The sequence below is a fragment of the Crotalus tigris genome, unplaced genomic scaffold (assembly GCF_016545835.1).
Source record: "Crotalus tigris isolate CLP2741 ecotype Arizona unplaced genomic scaffold, ASM1654583v1 scf7180000019411.436016, whole genome shotgun sequence".
In the NCBI taxonomy this organism is placed as follows: Eukaryota; Metazoa; Chordata; class Lepidosauria; order Squamata; family Viperidae; genus Crotalus; species Crotalus tigris.
The window spans coordinates 186,376-205,350 of record NW_024097524.1 but is presented as its reverse complement, the minus strand read 5'-3'; the positions used below and the strand labels follow the sequence as shown (position 1 = coordinate 205,350).

The following is an 18,975-nucleotide window of genomic DNA, read 5'->3' as shown; positions in this document are numbered from 1 at the left end:
ACAAGTAAAGTTTAATCTACTCTACCGGCTGCCTTTGTATGGGGAAATGGATACTATCAAGAAATGGGACTTAATGGAGGAACATTAAATAACCACCATACAGATGGACGAATAGGATAGAATTTCCATCCTAAATTAGATTATATTATTGTTAACCTGGAATTACAAATTGTAGATTAGACAAAAGCAAGGCAATATTTGTTATTAACATTCCTTCTGCTTGATTTAAGTATTCTATTTTTTTCTTTAATTGATTTTAGATTCTGATATTACTGTTTTGTCCCAAATTAGTTTTACATATGCCTAATGAAAACAATCTCTGGACCTGTTTGTTTGCTCTCATTCTTTGTTTAGCTTCTCTTTAAGCATGAAGATAAATTTGTTCAAAGCAATGTATGAAAAGGTAAAGGATCTGAATCTGAGACTGTATTATTGGTTGAAATTGGCTTATTGCTGAGTATACTTTGCAGAAACATTCTAACTTGAGACAAGCTAGCAAAAATCAGTCATGAGGTTTATCCATATGGACACTACATTCTTTTGGCAAATGAGGTTAAATATTCTGTTATATTTTTACTTAGTAATCAAAATGAATTCATTATGTTATTTAATTTTTTACCTCTCAGTTTAATCACAAATAATTGTTCATCAGCACCTTATATACAGAAAGTCTCCCTAGCATGGTGACTGATAGTGGCTTAGTAAATTCGTTAAGTGAATTTACATAGTTCCTAATTCTAACCCAGCATCTTAATTATTAGATTATACTTGAATATTATGAAAAGAATGTTCACATATTATGATCACTCAAAGAAGTTATAAAATTTTCCAAAATAATTTGATCAACCTTAGGTAACTATGTACTCATACTGAAACTTATATTAAACTAACTGAATATACTTATTATCAGTTCATATATATATAATATATATATATATACTGCTTCCTTACCTCCAATAATTGCTGAATTTCTGTTAACACCACTTCCTATTACTTGACCATTATAAGGAAGTTCAGCACCTGATGTAAAGTGAAGCATAACATTTAGGTTCTATTATTTTCAAAGTTTGTATCAATCTAGACCAAAACTAAAATTAAGATAACCTTGAATATTAATACTGTAATACTCAATATTAGAAGCATAAAAGAAATAGAAATATGAAATAACAAAGTTTCTAGTATGGCATTAGATGCCAGAAGGCCAGAATGAACTCAGTCAATCCATAGGAAATTCCCAAAGGGAGGGTCTCAATTTTGCAATAAACTTACTGGGCAGTAGAATGTCCTTACTTCCATGTGGACTGCCAGTCATTCCAAGTCACTACAGGTTTTAAGGAAGACCATAGGTTAATAGCAAGCTCAATGACAGACACTAGTAACTAAAGGTATATAGATAAGAGAACATTGAATTATAGATGAGTTGGAAAATGCATACTTCCGTTCAGGATTTTTGTTCATAGAACACACCGGAACAGAGTTCCGGCACCTTTTTTTGATGGATTTTCCAGAGTTGCGATCTTTTCCTATTGTTGCCCTTCCTATCCTTGTTTGTTTTTGAAAATGCCCTGCTGGTGGTACAGTTTGAGCGGGGTCCCGTCTGGTGCTGTCTGCCTCCTCTAGGAGGAACCATGAGGCACCAGAGCTCCAGAGCCAGAGTGTGGCTTGATTGGCTGGGTCGGATGATGTGTTGTGGAAGCTGATGGTGGCGGTGGGAGATACATAAACATGGAGGCCATCTTTCACGAGAGGGTGAGTGAACCTTTTGCTTTCCCTTACAGAAGATGGGGTGTGAGATTAAAAAGAGGTGAAGTGAGAAGAAAGAAAGGTGGCTGGTGTGGAAGCTTGACCAACAGCGAAACTTTGCTGCTTCAGTTCCTTGGGTAGTTCAAAGGCTGGGATGTCTTCAAAAATCTCTTTTTAGTCTTTTATACTTTAAATTCAAACTGCAGAGTTTGAATATAATAAGAATAAAGAATAAGAATAAAGCCAATGTCTTGTGATTTGGAGGTATTATTAATAATAAAATATATTAATTATGTATTGGTCAGATGTAAAGATAGACCTACAGTATGAGGTTTAATCAGATCTATTTATTAAATTGGGTTTAACTTAAAGATAAATTAAAAGTAATCTGTTCACTGACAAAGTTTCAACTTTAATTTGTTTCAAGTCAATATCTGTATTAAACTCCAAATGTAAATTTTTCCACCTTGTTTGACAACTTCTTAAAAATAATTCAATCTTTTGCAAGCAACTAAATTTTATTTATTGGGCCAATTTCATTCCACATAGAAAACTAACGTTTCCACTCATTAAACTAAATGGGTATGCTAGTGATAAATGTCACAAAAGATTAATAAAATGCCTTCTTGTAATTTAAAGCCACACAGTGCATGGTAACATTAATAGTATTAACTTACCTTGAACAAAATCCTAGTCGTTTAGATACACTAAAAATTGAAGGGGTTGTTTTTCAACTACAAAGGTAAACCTTGTAGGATAGGCAAGGTGAGTTATATGACGTGTATGAGTCCTGGCACCTTTTCTTTTTTTTTTTTTTAACAAAAAAAGCACTGCTTCCATTGCTTAATGCTAGAGTTACTTTCCTTAAAAAATCTGCATAAAGCAAATTTGTATGAAGCATAACCTTGAGCCAATAGAAAAAAAAAATGATCAGATTTGGTTTCAATAACTGTAACTCAAATATATTGACAAATGTACTCATTTATATTTAGAGCTTTATTCTTACACTCTATAGTACTTAAACATTTCCTTCTTTGTTTGGTGTTCTATGTACATTACACTTATCCCATCCTTTGTATAGTTAGATTTCTAATGTATATATTTATCATGTGAGACAGAATGCAGAATGCCTCTTACATTTTTACCAGAATTCTTTAGTAGAATACTATGAATTTTATTAGCATTCTTCATTATATTGCACATAACTTAAAACTGGTTGTTGGACTGAGGGTTCTTTTTTTTAAAAAATATATATATATTATTGGGTTTTTTTCATATCACCATTAATATTTGGTAAACAGTCTGTTGTCTAGGTTTATATTTTCAAATAATCAATAACATTTAATTTTTATGGTTCCATATTCCACATAGTATTTTTCCTTGATTTTCTCTTCTTCCAATAATATTCTCTTTTATCAACCTTAAATTAGAACATTTCTTGGTAATTCTTTTTTAAAAACAAAATTAAATGTCTACAAATATCCTCCACTTCATTATTAAGCTTCTTTTCTAATTAATAATCTAGATCACCTTGTCATAGATCCTGTTTTAGAGTTCTCATTTAAATTTATTTTCCTCACAATATTCAAAAGAAAGCATTTTTACTTGTTAAAACTTTTTTAGAGTTAATTACACTTATATATTGAAATTTTTTTCCTCATATGAACCACCCCAACACTTACATTTTTCATATCTTGAAATAAAAAGAAAGGACAGAAATAATATACTATCTTAAAAAAAAACTCATATCTCTCTTAAACTAAAATACCTTAATAATCAATGTTTCATTTTTAAAAACATGTTCAAATCTTCAAAATCCATTATATTTAAATATTTAATACATTTCCCTCATAAATCTTCTGACACATTTTTATATTTCACATATCATAGGCAAAAATACTGTATTGCTTAAGAATCCTATCCCTCCTAAGCTGAGATTCATTTGTATTCAAAATGTTATTTCTTTAACCATATTAAAACAAGTGTTTAATTTTTAAATATTCCATCAAACGAATCCCATCATCTAATTTCTTAATTCTGACTTTAGCCCCCCCCTTTTTTTGCCAAACATTTTTCCTAGTCAGTATGTTCCATTGAACACACTGGTTTTGTAGATGTTGTTGTCAGTACAAAAGCTAAGTCAGTTAAAGTGTTTTTGTAAAATATTCCTCAGAAATCTTTTTTCTTTTTTTCTTTCTTAGTTTCTCCCATCACCTTTTTTCTCTCAAATTCTTGAATTCTTGATGTATAGGTTGTTTTTTCCATGTCCAGTATTTCCTGGAAGTTTATAATAATAATAATAATAATAATAATAATTGTTGTGTCCTGAGCCTACAAAGGCAGGCTCGGGACGTTGCAATGGTCCCAGGCAGTTGCAAGCTGCCCGGGACCAGACTGGCTGGCGCCAGTGCCCGCGCACATGTGCGAGGCACGCTGCACGCCTAAATGTTGCTTTTTGGCCCGGGGATTGTCTTTAAGAGAGGCTGAGAGGTTTGTTCTGCTCAGAGTTGTAACAGGGGCTACTGAAGAGCAATAAAGAGTTCCTGAAACCACAGAATGTCTCGCGCCGTCATTGCCATTCACCGAGGACTCAATACTGGCGACGAAGGTGGATGGCCTTACAATTACACAAAGAATTGTAAGCTTACCTGGAGTCCTGAGACAGCGAGGAAACGGCGTTAAATTCAGCAACTGCCTGCCAATACAGCTTTATTGGAGGTAAGCTGGCTGATAGACCCTTCCTGTTTTACTGAAGATGGCAAAGATAGGGAAACTTTCTGAGTTTGATGTTACACATCCAGATAGATGGGAGTCTTATGTGGCCCGAGCAGAAAATTATTTCAGAGTTAATCAAGTAAGAGAAGATGGCTTAAAGGCCACCACCCTACTGTGTGTTTGTGGTCAAGATGCATTTGAAATCGCTGAAAATTTAGTAGCCCCTGCACCTCTTGAATCTGTTACCTACACAGATTTAAAGAAATTATTAAAAGAGCATTTTCAACCCAAGTTATCTGTTATTGCTTGGAGACATACTTTTGTACAGAGGGATCAATGGGCTGGCGAATCAGCTAAAGAATACATTGCTGCATTAAGAAGAGCAGCTAAGCATCGTGAGTTTAAAGACTTAGAGGAAAGGCTGAGAGACAGATTTGTATGTGGACTGAGAAACAGAGATGTGCAGCAAAGACTTTTCGCTGAAGAGGACATATCGTTCCAAGATGCCTTGAGAGAGGTTACTGCAGAAGAGGCAGCAAGTGGGGCAATCAAGAATATGAGGCCTATCAGAAGTACTCCAGAAGCTGTTTCCGTGCACCACGAGGGAGTCCAAGGAAGCTCGGAAGAGGAACCTGATGAAGAAGTAGATCATCTCTACCCATCCAAAGAAAGGAAGCAGAGGGAAGGCAAAGAAAGGTCTTCACCTGTACCCAAGTGCTTCGGGTGTGGAGGTCGCCACAAGAGGACCGACTGCAAGTTCCGTTCTGCAATCTGTAGAGCATGTGGGAAGCAAGGCCACATAGCAGCTGTGTGTCTGGGCCGTCAGAGGGTACAACCCCGAGAAGAATTGCGCCTGAAAGGTACCAGGGTCCCCGGCCAAAACAGGATGGGTTTCTGTGCTTCACGAAGAAGCATTTATAGGACAGGCACACACAAGCCACTTAAAAAGAAATTGTCACTTAAGGTGAAGTTGCAAGGGATTCCATTGGTCATGGAACTAGACACTGGGTCTGCAGTTTCAATCATTTCCATTCACACATTCAGAAAGATTTGTTCTGGTTGTGGTTTTCAGGCCAAGCTTAGGCCTTCTAATATAGTGCTAACAGACTTCCAAAACTCCAAGTGTGTGTTAAGGGGGAGGCCACCCTTAACGTGCAGTATAAGGATTTTGAAGGTCCATTAGATGTATTGATAATGGGGGGTGAGCGCACGAGTCTCATAGGACTCGATTGGTTTGAGGCCTTGGGAATACAAGTTACAGGGCTCAATAGCATGCAAACAGTAGATTTACAGGAAGTCTGCAAAGAATTTGCGGATGTTTTCAGCCCACAGCTGGGCACATACAAAGGGCCCCCAGTCTCTTTGAAGTTGGACCCCACTGTCACTCCTATCAGAGTAAAAGCAAGAAGGGTGCCTTTTGCTTTAAAAGGGAAAATTGATGCTGAATTGGACAAATTAATTCAGCAAGGAATCTTAGAACCTGTTGACTCCAGTCCTTGGGAAACTCCCATAGTTACGCCTCTTAAGGCTAATGGGGACATTCGCATCTGTGCAGATTACAAATGCACTCTCAATAAGGCATTGCAACAACATGCTACCCTGTACCTGTAGTCAGCCATATTCTGGCCTCCCTCAAGGGGGGACGTGTTTTTGCAAAGCTTGACTTAGCACAGGCTTATCAACAGCTGCCTGTTGATGAAGCTGCTGCTGTAGCACAAACCATTGTAACTCATAGGGGGGCATTCAAAGTTAAGAGACTACAATTTGGAGTAAATGTAGCTCCTGGAATTTTCCAAAGTGTAATGGAAAATACTTTGAGGGGCATAACAGGGGTTTGCCCCTATTTGATGATGTCTTAATTGCTGGAGACTCCACCCAAAATCTAGCTGAGAGATTGAGGGCTGTCCTGCTGCGGTTCCGGAAAACAGGACTCAAGCTTAAAAAGGACAAATGTAAAATTGGGGTGCCTTCTACAGATTTTCTGGGATTCAAAATTGATGCCAATGGGATTCATCCTGCTGAGTCCAAATTAAAAGCTATCTTGCAAGCTCCTAGACCTAAGTCCAAAGCTGAACTGCAAGCTTTTCTGGGACTTTTGAATTTTTATAATTCATTCATTCCTAATAAGGCTAATGTAGCTGAATCACTTCATAGGCTTCTGGACAAACAGGCAGTGTGGCAGTGGTCACAGGCACATGAAGCAAGCTTCAATGAGGTTAAGGCCTTACTAACGTCCAACAATGTGCTTGCACACTTCAATGAAACTCTTCCTGTGTGCATCGCTTGCGATGCTTCTCCTTATGGAGTAGGAGCAGTAATCAGTCATCTCAAACCAGATGGAACTCAGGTTCCTGTTGCATATTACTCCAGAACATTGTTCTCTGCTGAAAGGAATTATGCCCAGATAGACAGGGAGGCCCTAGCTGTTGTTGCTGGAATTAAAAAATTCCATGATTTTTTTGTATGGCAGACGTTTCATGGTCTACACTGATCATAAGCCTTTGTTGGGGTTGTTTACCACTAACAAACAGACTCCCCACATCATCTCCCCCAGGATGCTCAGATGGTCAATATTCCTGTCAGCTTATGACTTTTCTCTAATTCACAAACCTGGCAAGGAAATGGGCCATGCTGATGGCCTCAGTAGATTACCCTTACAAGTAGTAGAGGCTGATCCTGTCCCGGCAATCAACCATCCTTTCAATTCAGGCACTGCCTGAATCACCTCTAAACGCCAGGGATGTGGCTGCTGAATCAGCCACGGATCTCACACTTTCTCGTGTCTTATCCTGGGTTTTGTCTGGTTGGCCAGAGAGTTGTCCAGGTACTGAGTTGCAGAGTTTCTGGCTGAAAAGGAACGAGTTATCCACTTTCCAGGGTTGTCTGCTGTAGGGCAGCAGAGTTGTCATTCCTATCTCAATGAGGTCTAGGGTCTTAGGTTCCCTTCACGGGAGTCATCCTGGCATTGTACGAATGAAGGTGCTTGCACACAGCCATTTATGGTGGCCTGGGTTAGACAAGGAAATTGAGGCTAAGGTGCACGCTTGCCACCTTTGTCAGTGCTCACGCCCAGAAATGCGTCAGGCTCTTGTGCATAGATGGAAAGAAATACAATCTCCATGGTCTAGGGTGCACATCGATTATGCTGGGCCCTTTCAGGGTCAATTCTTCTTGGTCCTGGTTGATAGCTATTCAAAATGGCTTAAGGTTGTACCTGTCTCTTCCGTCACCACTGCAAAGACTATCCAAGTACTGAGGGGGATTTTTTGCTGCACATGGGCTTCCGGATGTTTTGGTGTCTGACAATGGCCCTCAATTCACTTCTTCCGAATTCCAAGCTTTCTTACAGGCCAACATGATTCGTCACGCCACCTCTGCGCCCTTCTACCCTTCCACCAATGGGATGGCTGAACGGATGGTCCGCATCACCAAGGATGCTTTAAAGAAACTGACCTATGGGGACTGGCATCATAGGTTGGCTGACTTCCTCCTTGCTTACCGCACTACACCTTCCACTTCTATGGGGAGAAGCCCAGCTGAACTTCGCTGGGGGCGCAAACTGATTACTAAACTTGACCGGTTGTACCCGGACAGACTGCCTCCTAGGGGTACACAACCCAGGGCACCGAGGCAACTGCAAGTGGGTGCCCCTGTATGGACCCGTAACTACGGGCCAGGTCACTTGTGGGTTTCTGCTCTAGTTTGCAAGGTTACAGGTCCTTTGTCCTATGAGGTCTCATTGGATGACGGTCGTATCCTGTGACGGCATATCAACCAGCTGCGTACAAGACTGGACTTACCTTCAGAGACTCCTGGTTCTTTTCCAGGGGGGGAGGGGGACCCCTACAGGCAAAGGGAGGGGTGTTGGCAGCAACCAGGCCCCAACAGAGAGGCCACAGATGGCCTATCACAAGATTCCGCGAGTGTTCCGAACAGGAATTCAGGGGAACCAGCTAGCGCACAGGCTACAGTGCATACTCCAGCCAGGGAGTCACCCCGGGGGCATAATATTACACACTTACACCTTTCAGCACTCCAGTCAGGGAGAATAACCGGGAGCATCCTAATAACTCAAACATTGCAAGAGAGCTGGCACACAATCAACGCAATTGGCCCAACATCGCCACCATCCCCAGAAAAGGACACTTCCACAGGGAAGTGATAGAAGGGCCAAATCCAGATCCTGAACCCTCTGGCTCAACGGAGGGGGCAATTGAGTTTTGGGACAGTACTGAAATTACAGACAGTCCTACTATGGAACTGGGGAGGAAGGCAGCCACATGCTAGGTCCAGTGTGGGCTCGAGAGGCTTTTCAGAGTTGCCCAACAGTGGCAGCCTTCTAGAGGGGACAGAACGCCTGCAACTAGGCAGGTCAACCAGGTTAGAGAGAAAGCATCTGACGAGCCCGGTGGGCAAGCAAGCAGGCCAGGCAACGGGGCATGGTCCACGGGGGCCACCAGGTCTGAGAAAGGGGGTGAACCTATAGCCTCCTCTGGACAAGGTGTACCTGGGAATTATCAGGGCCTACGCAGATCACAGAGAGATAAGAGGTCTCCCAAATATCTTGAAGATTTTATAACTCTGCTGGCCAAGCAGAAACAGTAAGAGGGTGTTTCTGTGGAAGCCAGAAAAGGGGACACTGGGGAATTAATCCCCAGAACAATAGCATGGTACCATTGAGCAAGGGTGGACACACCACGCTCGTGTTGAGGTTGCGTGAAATTATTCATGTAGTCTTAGGCGGGGGGGAAGGGGTGTTGTGTCCTGAGCCTGCAAAGGCAGGCTTGGGACGTTGCAATGGTCCCGGGCAGTTGCAAGCTGCCCGGGACCAGACTGGCTGGCGCCAGCGCCCGCACTCATGCATGAGGTGCGCCGCACACCTAAATGTTGCTTTTTGGCCCGGGGATTGTCTTTAAGAGAGGCTGAGAGGTTTGTTCTGCTCAGAGTTGTAACGGGGGCTACTGAAGAGCAATAAAGAGTTCCTGAAATCACAGAATGTCTCGTGCCATCATTGCCATTCACCGAGAACTCAACAATAACAACAACAACAACAACAACAACAACAACAACAACAAAGTTGGAGGGACCTTGGAGGTTATCAAGTCTAACCCCTTGCTCAGGCAGGTAACCCTATACTATTTCGGACAAATGGCTGTCCAGTTTCTTCGTAAAAACTTCCAGTGTTGGTGCATTCACCGCTTCTGGAGGCAGGTTGTTCCACTGGCTAATTGTTCTGTCAGGAAGTTTCTCCTTAATTCTATGTTGCTTCTCTCTTTGGTTAGTTTCCATCCATTGCTTCTTGTCCTGCCTTCAGGCGCTTTGGAAAATAGCTTGACTCCCTCTTCTTTGTGGCAGCCCCTGAGATGTTGGAACACTGCTATCATGTCCCCCCTTGTCCTTCTCTTCATTAAAGTAGTCATACCCAATTCCAGTAACCGTTCCTTATATGTTTTAGCCTCCAGTCTCCTAATCATCTTTGTTGCTCTTCTCTGCACTCTTTCTAGAGTCTCAATATCTTTTTTACATCATGGTGACCAAAACTGGATGCAGTATTCCAATGTGGCCTTACTAAGGCATTGTAAAGTGGTATTAATACTTCACGTGATCTTGATTCTATCCCTCTGTTAAAGCAGCCTAGCACTGTGTTGGCTTTTTTGGAACCTGAAGCATACTGCTAGCTCATATTTAAATGATTGTCCACTAGGACTCCGAAATCCCTCTCACAGTTACTACTATTGAGCAAGGTATCCCCTATACTATACTTGTACATTTGGTTTTTCTTGCCTAAATGTAGAACTTTACTTTTTTCACCATTGAATTTTATTTTTTTAGATAGCACCTAATGTTCAAGTCTGTCCAGATCCTCCTGTATCCTAAGCCTATCTTCTGAAGTGTTGGTTATTCCTGCCAGCTTGGTGTCGTCTGCAAATTTGATGAGTTCCCCATTTATTCCTCGTCCAAATTGTTGATGAAGATGTTGAACAGCACTGGGCCCAGAACAGAGCCCTGGGGCACCCCACTACACACTTCCCTCCATGTAAATGCAGTTCCATTGAGGACCACATGCTGAGTAGGGCCGGTCAGCCAGCTACGGATCCATCTGGTGGCGATGCTGTCTAACCCGCATTTTTCTATCTTATCAATTAATACATTGTGATCTACTTTGTCAAATGTCTTACTGAAATCCAAGTAAATTATATCCACAGCATTCTTCTGGTCCACTAATTTTGTCACTTGGTCAAAGAATGCAATAAAATTTGTCTGGCATGATCTGTTTTTGACAAACCTGTGTTGGCTTTTAGTAATGACTTTGTTTGCCTGTAGGTGTTCGCTGATTCGTTGTTTGATTATCTTTTCCAGAATCTTCCCAGGTATTGAGGTCAGGCTGATAGGTCTGTAATTTCCTGGATCCATTTTTTTCCTTTTTTGAAAATGGGAACTACATCAGGTGTTTTCCAGTCCTCTGGTAGTTCCTTAGTGCTCCAGGATCTTTGAAAAATATAGTTCAGTGGTTCTGAGATCACATCTGCCAGTTCCTTGAGAACCTTGGGGTGTAATCCATCTGATACTGGTGATTTGAACTCGTCTAGGCTGGACAGGTGCTCACTTACCATTTTCTTGCCTATCTTAACTTGTGTTTCTACTCTGTTTTTTATGGCACTATTTTTGATAGGTTGGTCTGTTTTTTCCCTTTGTGTATAGACAGTTGCAAAAAACAAGTTAAATAGTTCTGTTTTCTCCCTGTTGCTTGTCACCTTCTTGCCACTTTCACCCACTAATGGACCAATCGTTTCCTTCACTTTTTTCTTGTTTTTTACATGTTGAAAGAAGGTGTTTTTTTTTGTTATTTTTGACTTTGGTTGCAAGCCTTAGTTCATTTTGAGCCTTAGCTTTCTTCACTTCATCTTTGCAGACTCGGGCTATTTGCTGATATTTTGACTTAGTTATGTGTCCCTCTTTCCACTTTCTATACTTGTTCTTTTTATCTTTCAATTTATCAGAGAGTTCTTTATGCAGCCATGCTGATTTCTTTTGAGAGCTGTTATTTTTCCTCTTTGTTGGTATTGTGCTAGACTGGGCTTTTATTATCTCAATTTTCAAAATTTCCCAAGCTTCTTGAGTTGTTTTCCCCTGGAGGATTCTCATCCATGGAATCCTTTCCAAACCCTAAGTTTATTGAAATTAGCTCTCTTGAAGTCCAAGACTCTAGTTTGACTGTGTTCTATTGCTTGTGCTTCCATAATATTGAATTCCAATATTGCATGATCACTTCCTCCCAAGGTTTCTATGGCTTCAACACCTTCTATCGTTTCATCTCTGTTAGTGAGAATTAGATCCAAAATGGCTAATCCCCTAGTTCCCTTCTCTACTTTTTGGGAGACAAAGTTGTCTGCTAGGTTTGTCAGGAATTTGTTTATCTTCCACTTGGTGCAGAATTTGTCTCCCAGTTGATGTCAGGGTAGTTAAAGTCCCCCATTACTATTGTGATGTGCTTCCTACATACCTTAGTTAGCTAACTAGCAAAAAGTTCATCTATTTCTGGTGTTTGGTTGGGTGGCCTATAGTATACACCTATGGCAATGTCGTTTCCCCCCCTTTTATATTGATCCAAATGCATTAAGACAGTTTTCATCATTATTGTGCTCTATTTCTATAGAGATGTAGTTATTTCTTATATAGAGAGCTACTCCACTTCTTCTTTTATTTGGTCTGTTTCTTTTAAAAATTTAAATCACTCTAGCTGTGTGTTCCATTTGTGGGTTTCATCCCACCATGTTTCTGTAATGGCAACAATATCATATCTGCCCTCATTAACCTGAATTTCTAGTTCACCCTGTTTGCTGTTCATACTCTGTGCATTGGTGTATAGACATTTGAGTCCTTTATGACTGACCCTGTATTTACTTTCTACATAACCCGTGTGGTGCCTGACTTCCCCTTTTGTCTTACCACCTATTTGGTTAGTGCACTTTGTGTGGGACTCGCTATTAAGAGCTTGATTTTGCTTGACAGCAAGTTTGATGTTCTTGTCCACACACACATCTATGTTACATGCACTGATAGCCCTATAATTTTTACATTGCCACGGACAGAGATGTTCTGTATCAATTAGCTCACTGTCCCTACTGTTTAGTTTAAATATTCCTTCAGAAAATCTGTGAATTTATAGCCTCAGTCCCTTTCTTTGATGGATACAAACCATCTCTTTTGTACATTTTTTCATTGGACTAGCTGCTGACATCATGACTAATATATCCAAAGCCTTCCCCTTTATATCATGACTAATATATCCAAAGCCTCCCCCCTCCTTTAGCCACATATTAAATTGTGCTATACGCTGGCCTTTTCCATTTTGGTCCTTATGCACTGGTAAGACCTCAGAAAAAATAAGCCTACAGCCTATTCTGCTAAGTTGCTGCCCCAGGTTCTGGAAATCATTCTGCACAGAGAGTACATCTTTTTGGGAAAGACCTATCAGCCTGACCTCAATACCTTGTCCTAGAGGACAATCATTTAAATATGAGCCAGTAGTGTGCTGCTGCTGCCAAAAAAGCCAACACAGTGCTAGGCTGCATTAACAGAGGGATAGAATCAAGATCACATGAAGTATTAATACCACTTTACAATGCCTTGGTAAGGCCACACTTGGAATATTGCATATAGTTTTGGTCACTACGATGTAAAAAAGATATTGAGACTCTAGAAAGAGTATAGAGAACAGCAACAAAGATGATTAGGGGAACATATAAGTAACGGTTGCTGAAATTGGGTATGTCTAGTTTAATGAAGAGAAGGATGAAGGGGGACATGATAGCAATGTTCCAATATCTCAGGGGCTGCCACAAAGAAGATGGAGTTGCTATTCTCCAATGGCAGGACAAGAAACAACAGATGGAAACTAATCAAGGAGAGAAGCAACCTAGAATTAAGGAGAAACTTGCTGACAGTTAGAACAATTAACCAGTGGAACAACCTGCCTCCAGAAGCGGTGAATGCTCCAGCACTGGAAGTTTTTAAGAAGAGACTGGACAGCCATTTGTCCAAAATGGTATAGGGTTACCTGCCTGAGCAGGGGATTGGATCTGATGACCTCCAAGGTCCCTTCCAACATTATTATTATTGTTGTTGTTGCTGTTGTTGTTGTTACATCTCTATTATTATTATTACATCTCTATATCCATATGGGTCAATATAAAAGGGTATATATATATATATATATATATATATATATATATATATATATATAGGCATATACTACAGGCTACCCAACCATTCAGAAGAAATAGATGAACTATTTGCTAATCAATTAACAAATTTATGTAGAAAACATACCATAGTAGTAAAGGGAGACTTTAACTACCCTGATATCAATTGGGAGACAAACTGCAGCAAATGGGAGATTCCTAATAAATTTAGCTGACAACTTTATCATCCAAAAGATAGAGAAGGGAACTAGAGGAAAAGCTACACTGGACCCATTTCTTACTAAATGAGAAGAAGTCATAGAGTGAGTTGAAATTGCCAAAATCTTGGGCGAGAGTGACTACATCATACTGGAATTCAATATAATGCAAACACAAGCAATAGAATATAATCCAACCAGTATCTTAAACTTTAAAAGAGCTGTTTTTAAAATCTCAGAGAGATCCTAAGCAAAATTTCATGGATAAATTTCATCTTAAAGGGAAACAACTCAAGAAGCGTGGGGAGTTTCCGGTGATATCACTGCAAGATGGGTTCTGGGGAATGATTCTCCTCTTCCCAAGTCTGATTTCTACCAGCTGAGGAGTCCAACCGGACTGAAAGTCACCCCGTAGAGGCGACTGGCCAAAGGGTAAAACTTTGCAGATTGAGGGTCAGTGGTAGCTGGCCCGCTGGATCCAAAAGAGCCCTCAGACCGGCAGGAAGAAAGGCTGACCACATCCATGCAGTCTGCCATTAGCAGCTGATCATTGGAGACAAAGAACTTCAAAGTGAAAGCAAACAGCTGACCTGGGTGAGAATACTTTCTTTATCTCTCTGCAAGTCTCTGTAGAGACAAGATTTTGAGAAAAGTAAGAGATGAACCGTAAAGTACAAAGAAAAAGAAATTGTTGTCCTTAAACAAATTCCTAGGAGAATAAGAGAGTCTTGAAGAGAATATCAGTTCCTAACTAGGAAATTAACTGAAAAAGGAGTGAATTTCAGATGGATGATTCCAGAAGGGATCTTAATTTATTGGGACATGAAAAGATACAGACTGGACGCATCACTTAAAGCAATGGGGTTCTTCAATAACCACAGAGCATTTCTGGAAAGAGGTGACCCTGAAGCAAAGAAACAAGATGAAATGGCAGTAGAAGGAGCAGCTAAACAAAGAGAGGAGGAACAAATTAAAAACACATATGCAGAAGAAGGAGCAAGACCAAGAGACCAGAGACAGATAAGATCAGCTAGAAGACTAAGACCTAGATATAACTGAAAAAGATGGAGAAGAATGGGATTTTGTCAGTAAATATAAATGGACTAAATTCTCCTTCAAAAAAGAGAAAAATCTTTTCATGACTATAAAAGTTAAAAATGGATATAATTTGTCTTCAAGAAACACATATTACACACATTACAAATTGTTAGAACAACCGAAAATTGGCAAACTTTACTTTGCATTGCATCTCAAAAGAAAAGAGGAATAGCTTTATATATTAAAGAAAAGATGAACACCAAACAAATTTACGCAGATGAAGAGGGGAGAATATTAATGGTGGAATTAATGATGGATCAAAACAGACATTGATGGTAGTAATATATGCACTTAATGATAAACAAGAGCAATTCTATCAAAAACGATATAAAATATTAGATTTAAACTATCAAAATCTTTGTAAAATGGGAGATTTTAATGCAATAGTAGATGGAACTTTGGACTATAAAAGCACCAAAGAAGGGAGAAAAGGAGGAAATATATTACCTAAAGCGTTCTTTAAAATGATAGAAGAACTCTGCATTCAAGATATATGGAGAGAGAAAAATCCAAAGAAATTTCAATACACATTTTATTCAAACAGACATAAATCATGGTCTAGAATCGATATAATATGGACATCTTTGGAATTGAAAATGATGATACAAGAAGTTGAGATAGAAACTAATGTTTGGGCAGACCATAACCCAATAAAAATGACTTGGGGGGACTTCCGGCTGTGATGCCATCGTGGAATGGGTGAAGGAACAGATCTCTGTTCCTAAGTCCCAGGAAAATCTTCGCCAAGAGCCCAGCAAGGGCTTTGCCGATCCCGGAGAGATCGATAAATTAAAGAGGAAGCTTCAGAGAAGCCAGGTGGAAAGCAAACACCCGAGCAGAATGAAGCAGCACTCTTAAAATTGGGGGAGATGAAACCGGTCTTTCAGACCGGCCTGGAGCAATGGCAGCAGCCCAAAAGGGAGTGAAAATTGAACCGACAGCTTTGTAACAGGAGACGAGGAAACCCCTGAAGGAGATGAGGATCATTTGGCTGACAGAAGGCGCAGGAAAAGTAAAGCTATAAGGAGAGAAACACAGCGGCAACTGAATTGAAACAGAGCGGAGAAGGGAGCAAATAGAGCAGAATGAGAACAGCGTGAAGAATGCTGAGAGTCCACTGTAAAGTTTTACAAAATGTGAGAGACTGGAATTTAAGAACAGCAAGATGGTGTGAATGAAATCAAAGAAAGGACTGGAGAAAGGACAGTTGGAGACAATTAAAGGTGATTAAGAAGGACTTTGAAAAATTAACATAAGGACTAAAAGGTGAAGGGAGACAATGGAGAAATTTAGCTTATTTTTGAAGAATAAGTAACATTGAAACTTGGACTTTAATTGACATATATCTGGACAAAGTGATGAGTGGATGTTTTGGAAATATTGGATACAGAGAAGAAGAAATAAGAGGTGATATTTGGTGGATTGGTGGACGTATTAAATTGAGACTGAGAAAAAAAAGGCTGATGCAATATTCACTCACATACAAGCAATGTTTAAGCTACAAGTAAAAAAGTGGACTCAGGCAAATGTACTAAAAGTATTGAAGTAAATGAATTGTATTAATGAATTGTATTAATGAAATAGAAATAAGTATAATTGAATAATTGAACTAAATAGAAGTGGAAAAGTAATTATAGCATAGTAGAGAAATATAAACAGGTAACTAACTATTCAAGTAAGAGTGATAGTGAATGAAATTAAGAGTGGTGACAACACTTAGAGAATAGTATACGTATATGTATCGTGTATAGTGTTATAGAAATATATATATATATATATATATATATATATATATACGTAACAGATGTTAAGAATATTATAAAGTGTACAAGATAAATAGTGGGATAAGGAAAGGTACAACTTTACTTATAATTTTAGTTGTTAAGGTTAATGTTATACAATGATATTATAGTCATATATATTGATTTATAATTAGAAGTATTATATATATTCTTTATGCAAAAGTGGAGAAATATTATTCAAGTTATAAAAATGACAAGTACTGTAACTACAACTAAAGAGCAAAAAAACCAGTTACAAATCCCACAAATACAATGGCCTCTCCTTCAGGCCAAAGAATCATGTTGGGGAAAGAAAAAGAAAAAGTAGAATTGGCAATGAACTCACAGAATTTGCAGATAACATTACAAACAATTCAAGAAACAATGATGATGACCCAAGAGGCAGTAGCAAATAATCATGAAGAAATGAAAATACATCATAAAGAAATTAAGAATGATATTGGAAAAATGAGAGATGAAATTAAAAATATGAATGATAAGATAGGTAATATACAACAAACAATGATGGAAAATGAAAAAAGAATTCAAAAAGTTGAAACAAAAATGGAGCTTGTTGATAGTAAAATAGAAGGGATGATATAGAAATTTGATCAAGCAAATAGGGAGTTGATTGAATCTATTGCTTTTCTGGAAATGAACAAAGCTTCGTTTTGTTTAAGATTTCAAAATATTGTTGAGGAAAAGGAGGAAGATTTGGGAGAAAAGATGGCAGAGATTTTGGCAGTGATTTTAGGCAAAGAAAAATTGGAAGTAAAAAGAGACATGGATGAAACATATAGAGTATACACAAATTATGCATGAAGGCATAGATTGGCGAGAGAGGTTCATATAAGGTTTACTAGAAGATCAATAAGGGATAAAATATATAAAAAAACAAGAGACAAATAATGTATAAGGGTAAAGAAATAATTGTATTAAAACAAATACCATGTAGTATATGAAATCAGAGACAAGAATACCAATTTTTAACGACTCAATTAATTAAATATAAAGTTAAGTTTCGTTGGTTAATACCTGAAGGCATACTTTTAACTTGGCAGGAGAAAAAATACAAGATAGATACACTTGAGAAAGCACAGGACTTTTATGAGAGTTACTTTTCACAAGGAGAAGAACAAGAAAGTAGGGAAGAGCCGGAGAGTAAAAGTTATAATGAAGATCTATTAGAGGAAGTTGATCGAGAGCAAGAAATACAAAAGTTACAAGAAAGAGAAAGATTAGAAAGAGAAGCAAAAGGAAGACTTATAGAGACAAGAAGTATAAAACAAAATAAAAACAAAAAAATAGATCAAGTTAAAAATGGGAGACGTAATTAAGCTCTTTTCTATAAATATTAATGGATTAAATATATCAAGAAAAAGAGTTTAGATGTTTAACAATTTAAGTTAATTGGATGTAGATGTGATGTATCTTTAGGAAGTTTACATAAAATAGGATTATAGAAAATTACTAGAGAAAGTAAAATTCAAAAACATTATACACAATATTAGCATAAAACAAGAAAGGAGGAATTATTATATATGTCAAAGAAAAATAAAATTAAATAAATATACTTGGATGAAAAGGGGTGAATTTTAATGTTGGAAATAGTATTAGAGTAAAAACAGTATATGCACTAAATAATATGAGAATATTTGAATTCCATGCTTAGACGAAATTCCGGTCGAGTCTTATAAAAAATATGAGTGTTACTACAATGAATAATGTTGGATTCCTAGTAAGTAGTAGAATATGAAAGAAGGAAAATGTAAATAAGAAACAATGGGGCAATAAGGACAAACGTTTCAAAGAAGAAAAAGGAGGGAAATGTAAAGAATAGAAGAGTACTGTTACAAACTGCTGTTAACAAAAAAGGATATATTACGTTTGTATATGTGTAATGTTTGTTTTGTTTTGTTTTGTTGGTCTAAAATAAAAAAAAATTAAAAAAAATGACTTGGAAAGGAACTAAGAAAAAATCAAGATGGTCCTTGAATAAATCTATATTGAAAGAAAAAGAATTCTTACAATTAGCGACACAGGAAATGGATTTTTTCTTCAAAACAAACAAGAAAGAAGAAACATCACTTCAAAAATGTGTGGGACACAGCTAAAGCATATTTTAGAGGGTTGGCTATAAATTATATCACTAAAAAGAATAAAGAAAAGGAACAACTATAGTTAAAGTTGAAGGAAGAGCTCAGAAAGTTAGAATTAGAATTACAAATAGATCCA

At 38.3% G+C, this 18,975-nt stretch overlaps 1 protein-coding gene across 1 annotated transcript in view; it reads right to left on the bottom strand.

Annotated features, from left to right (window-relative positions):
* The window catches only part of LOC120316550 (contactin-associated protein-like 2), a 202,979-nt gene that overhangs the window by 9,970 nt on the left and 174,034 nt on the right, over positions 1 to 18,975 (bottom strand). Inside the window, exon 10 of the mRNA XM_039362276.1 lies at positions 952 to 1,020. Coding sequence (XP_039218210.1) covers positions 952 to 1,020 — 69 coding nt within the window. The remainder of the gene's footprint in view (positions 1 to 951; positions 1,021 to 18,975) is intronic.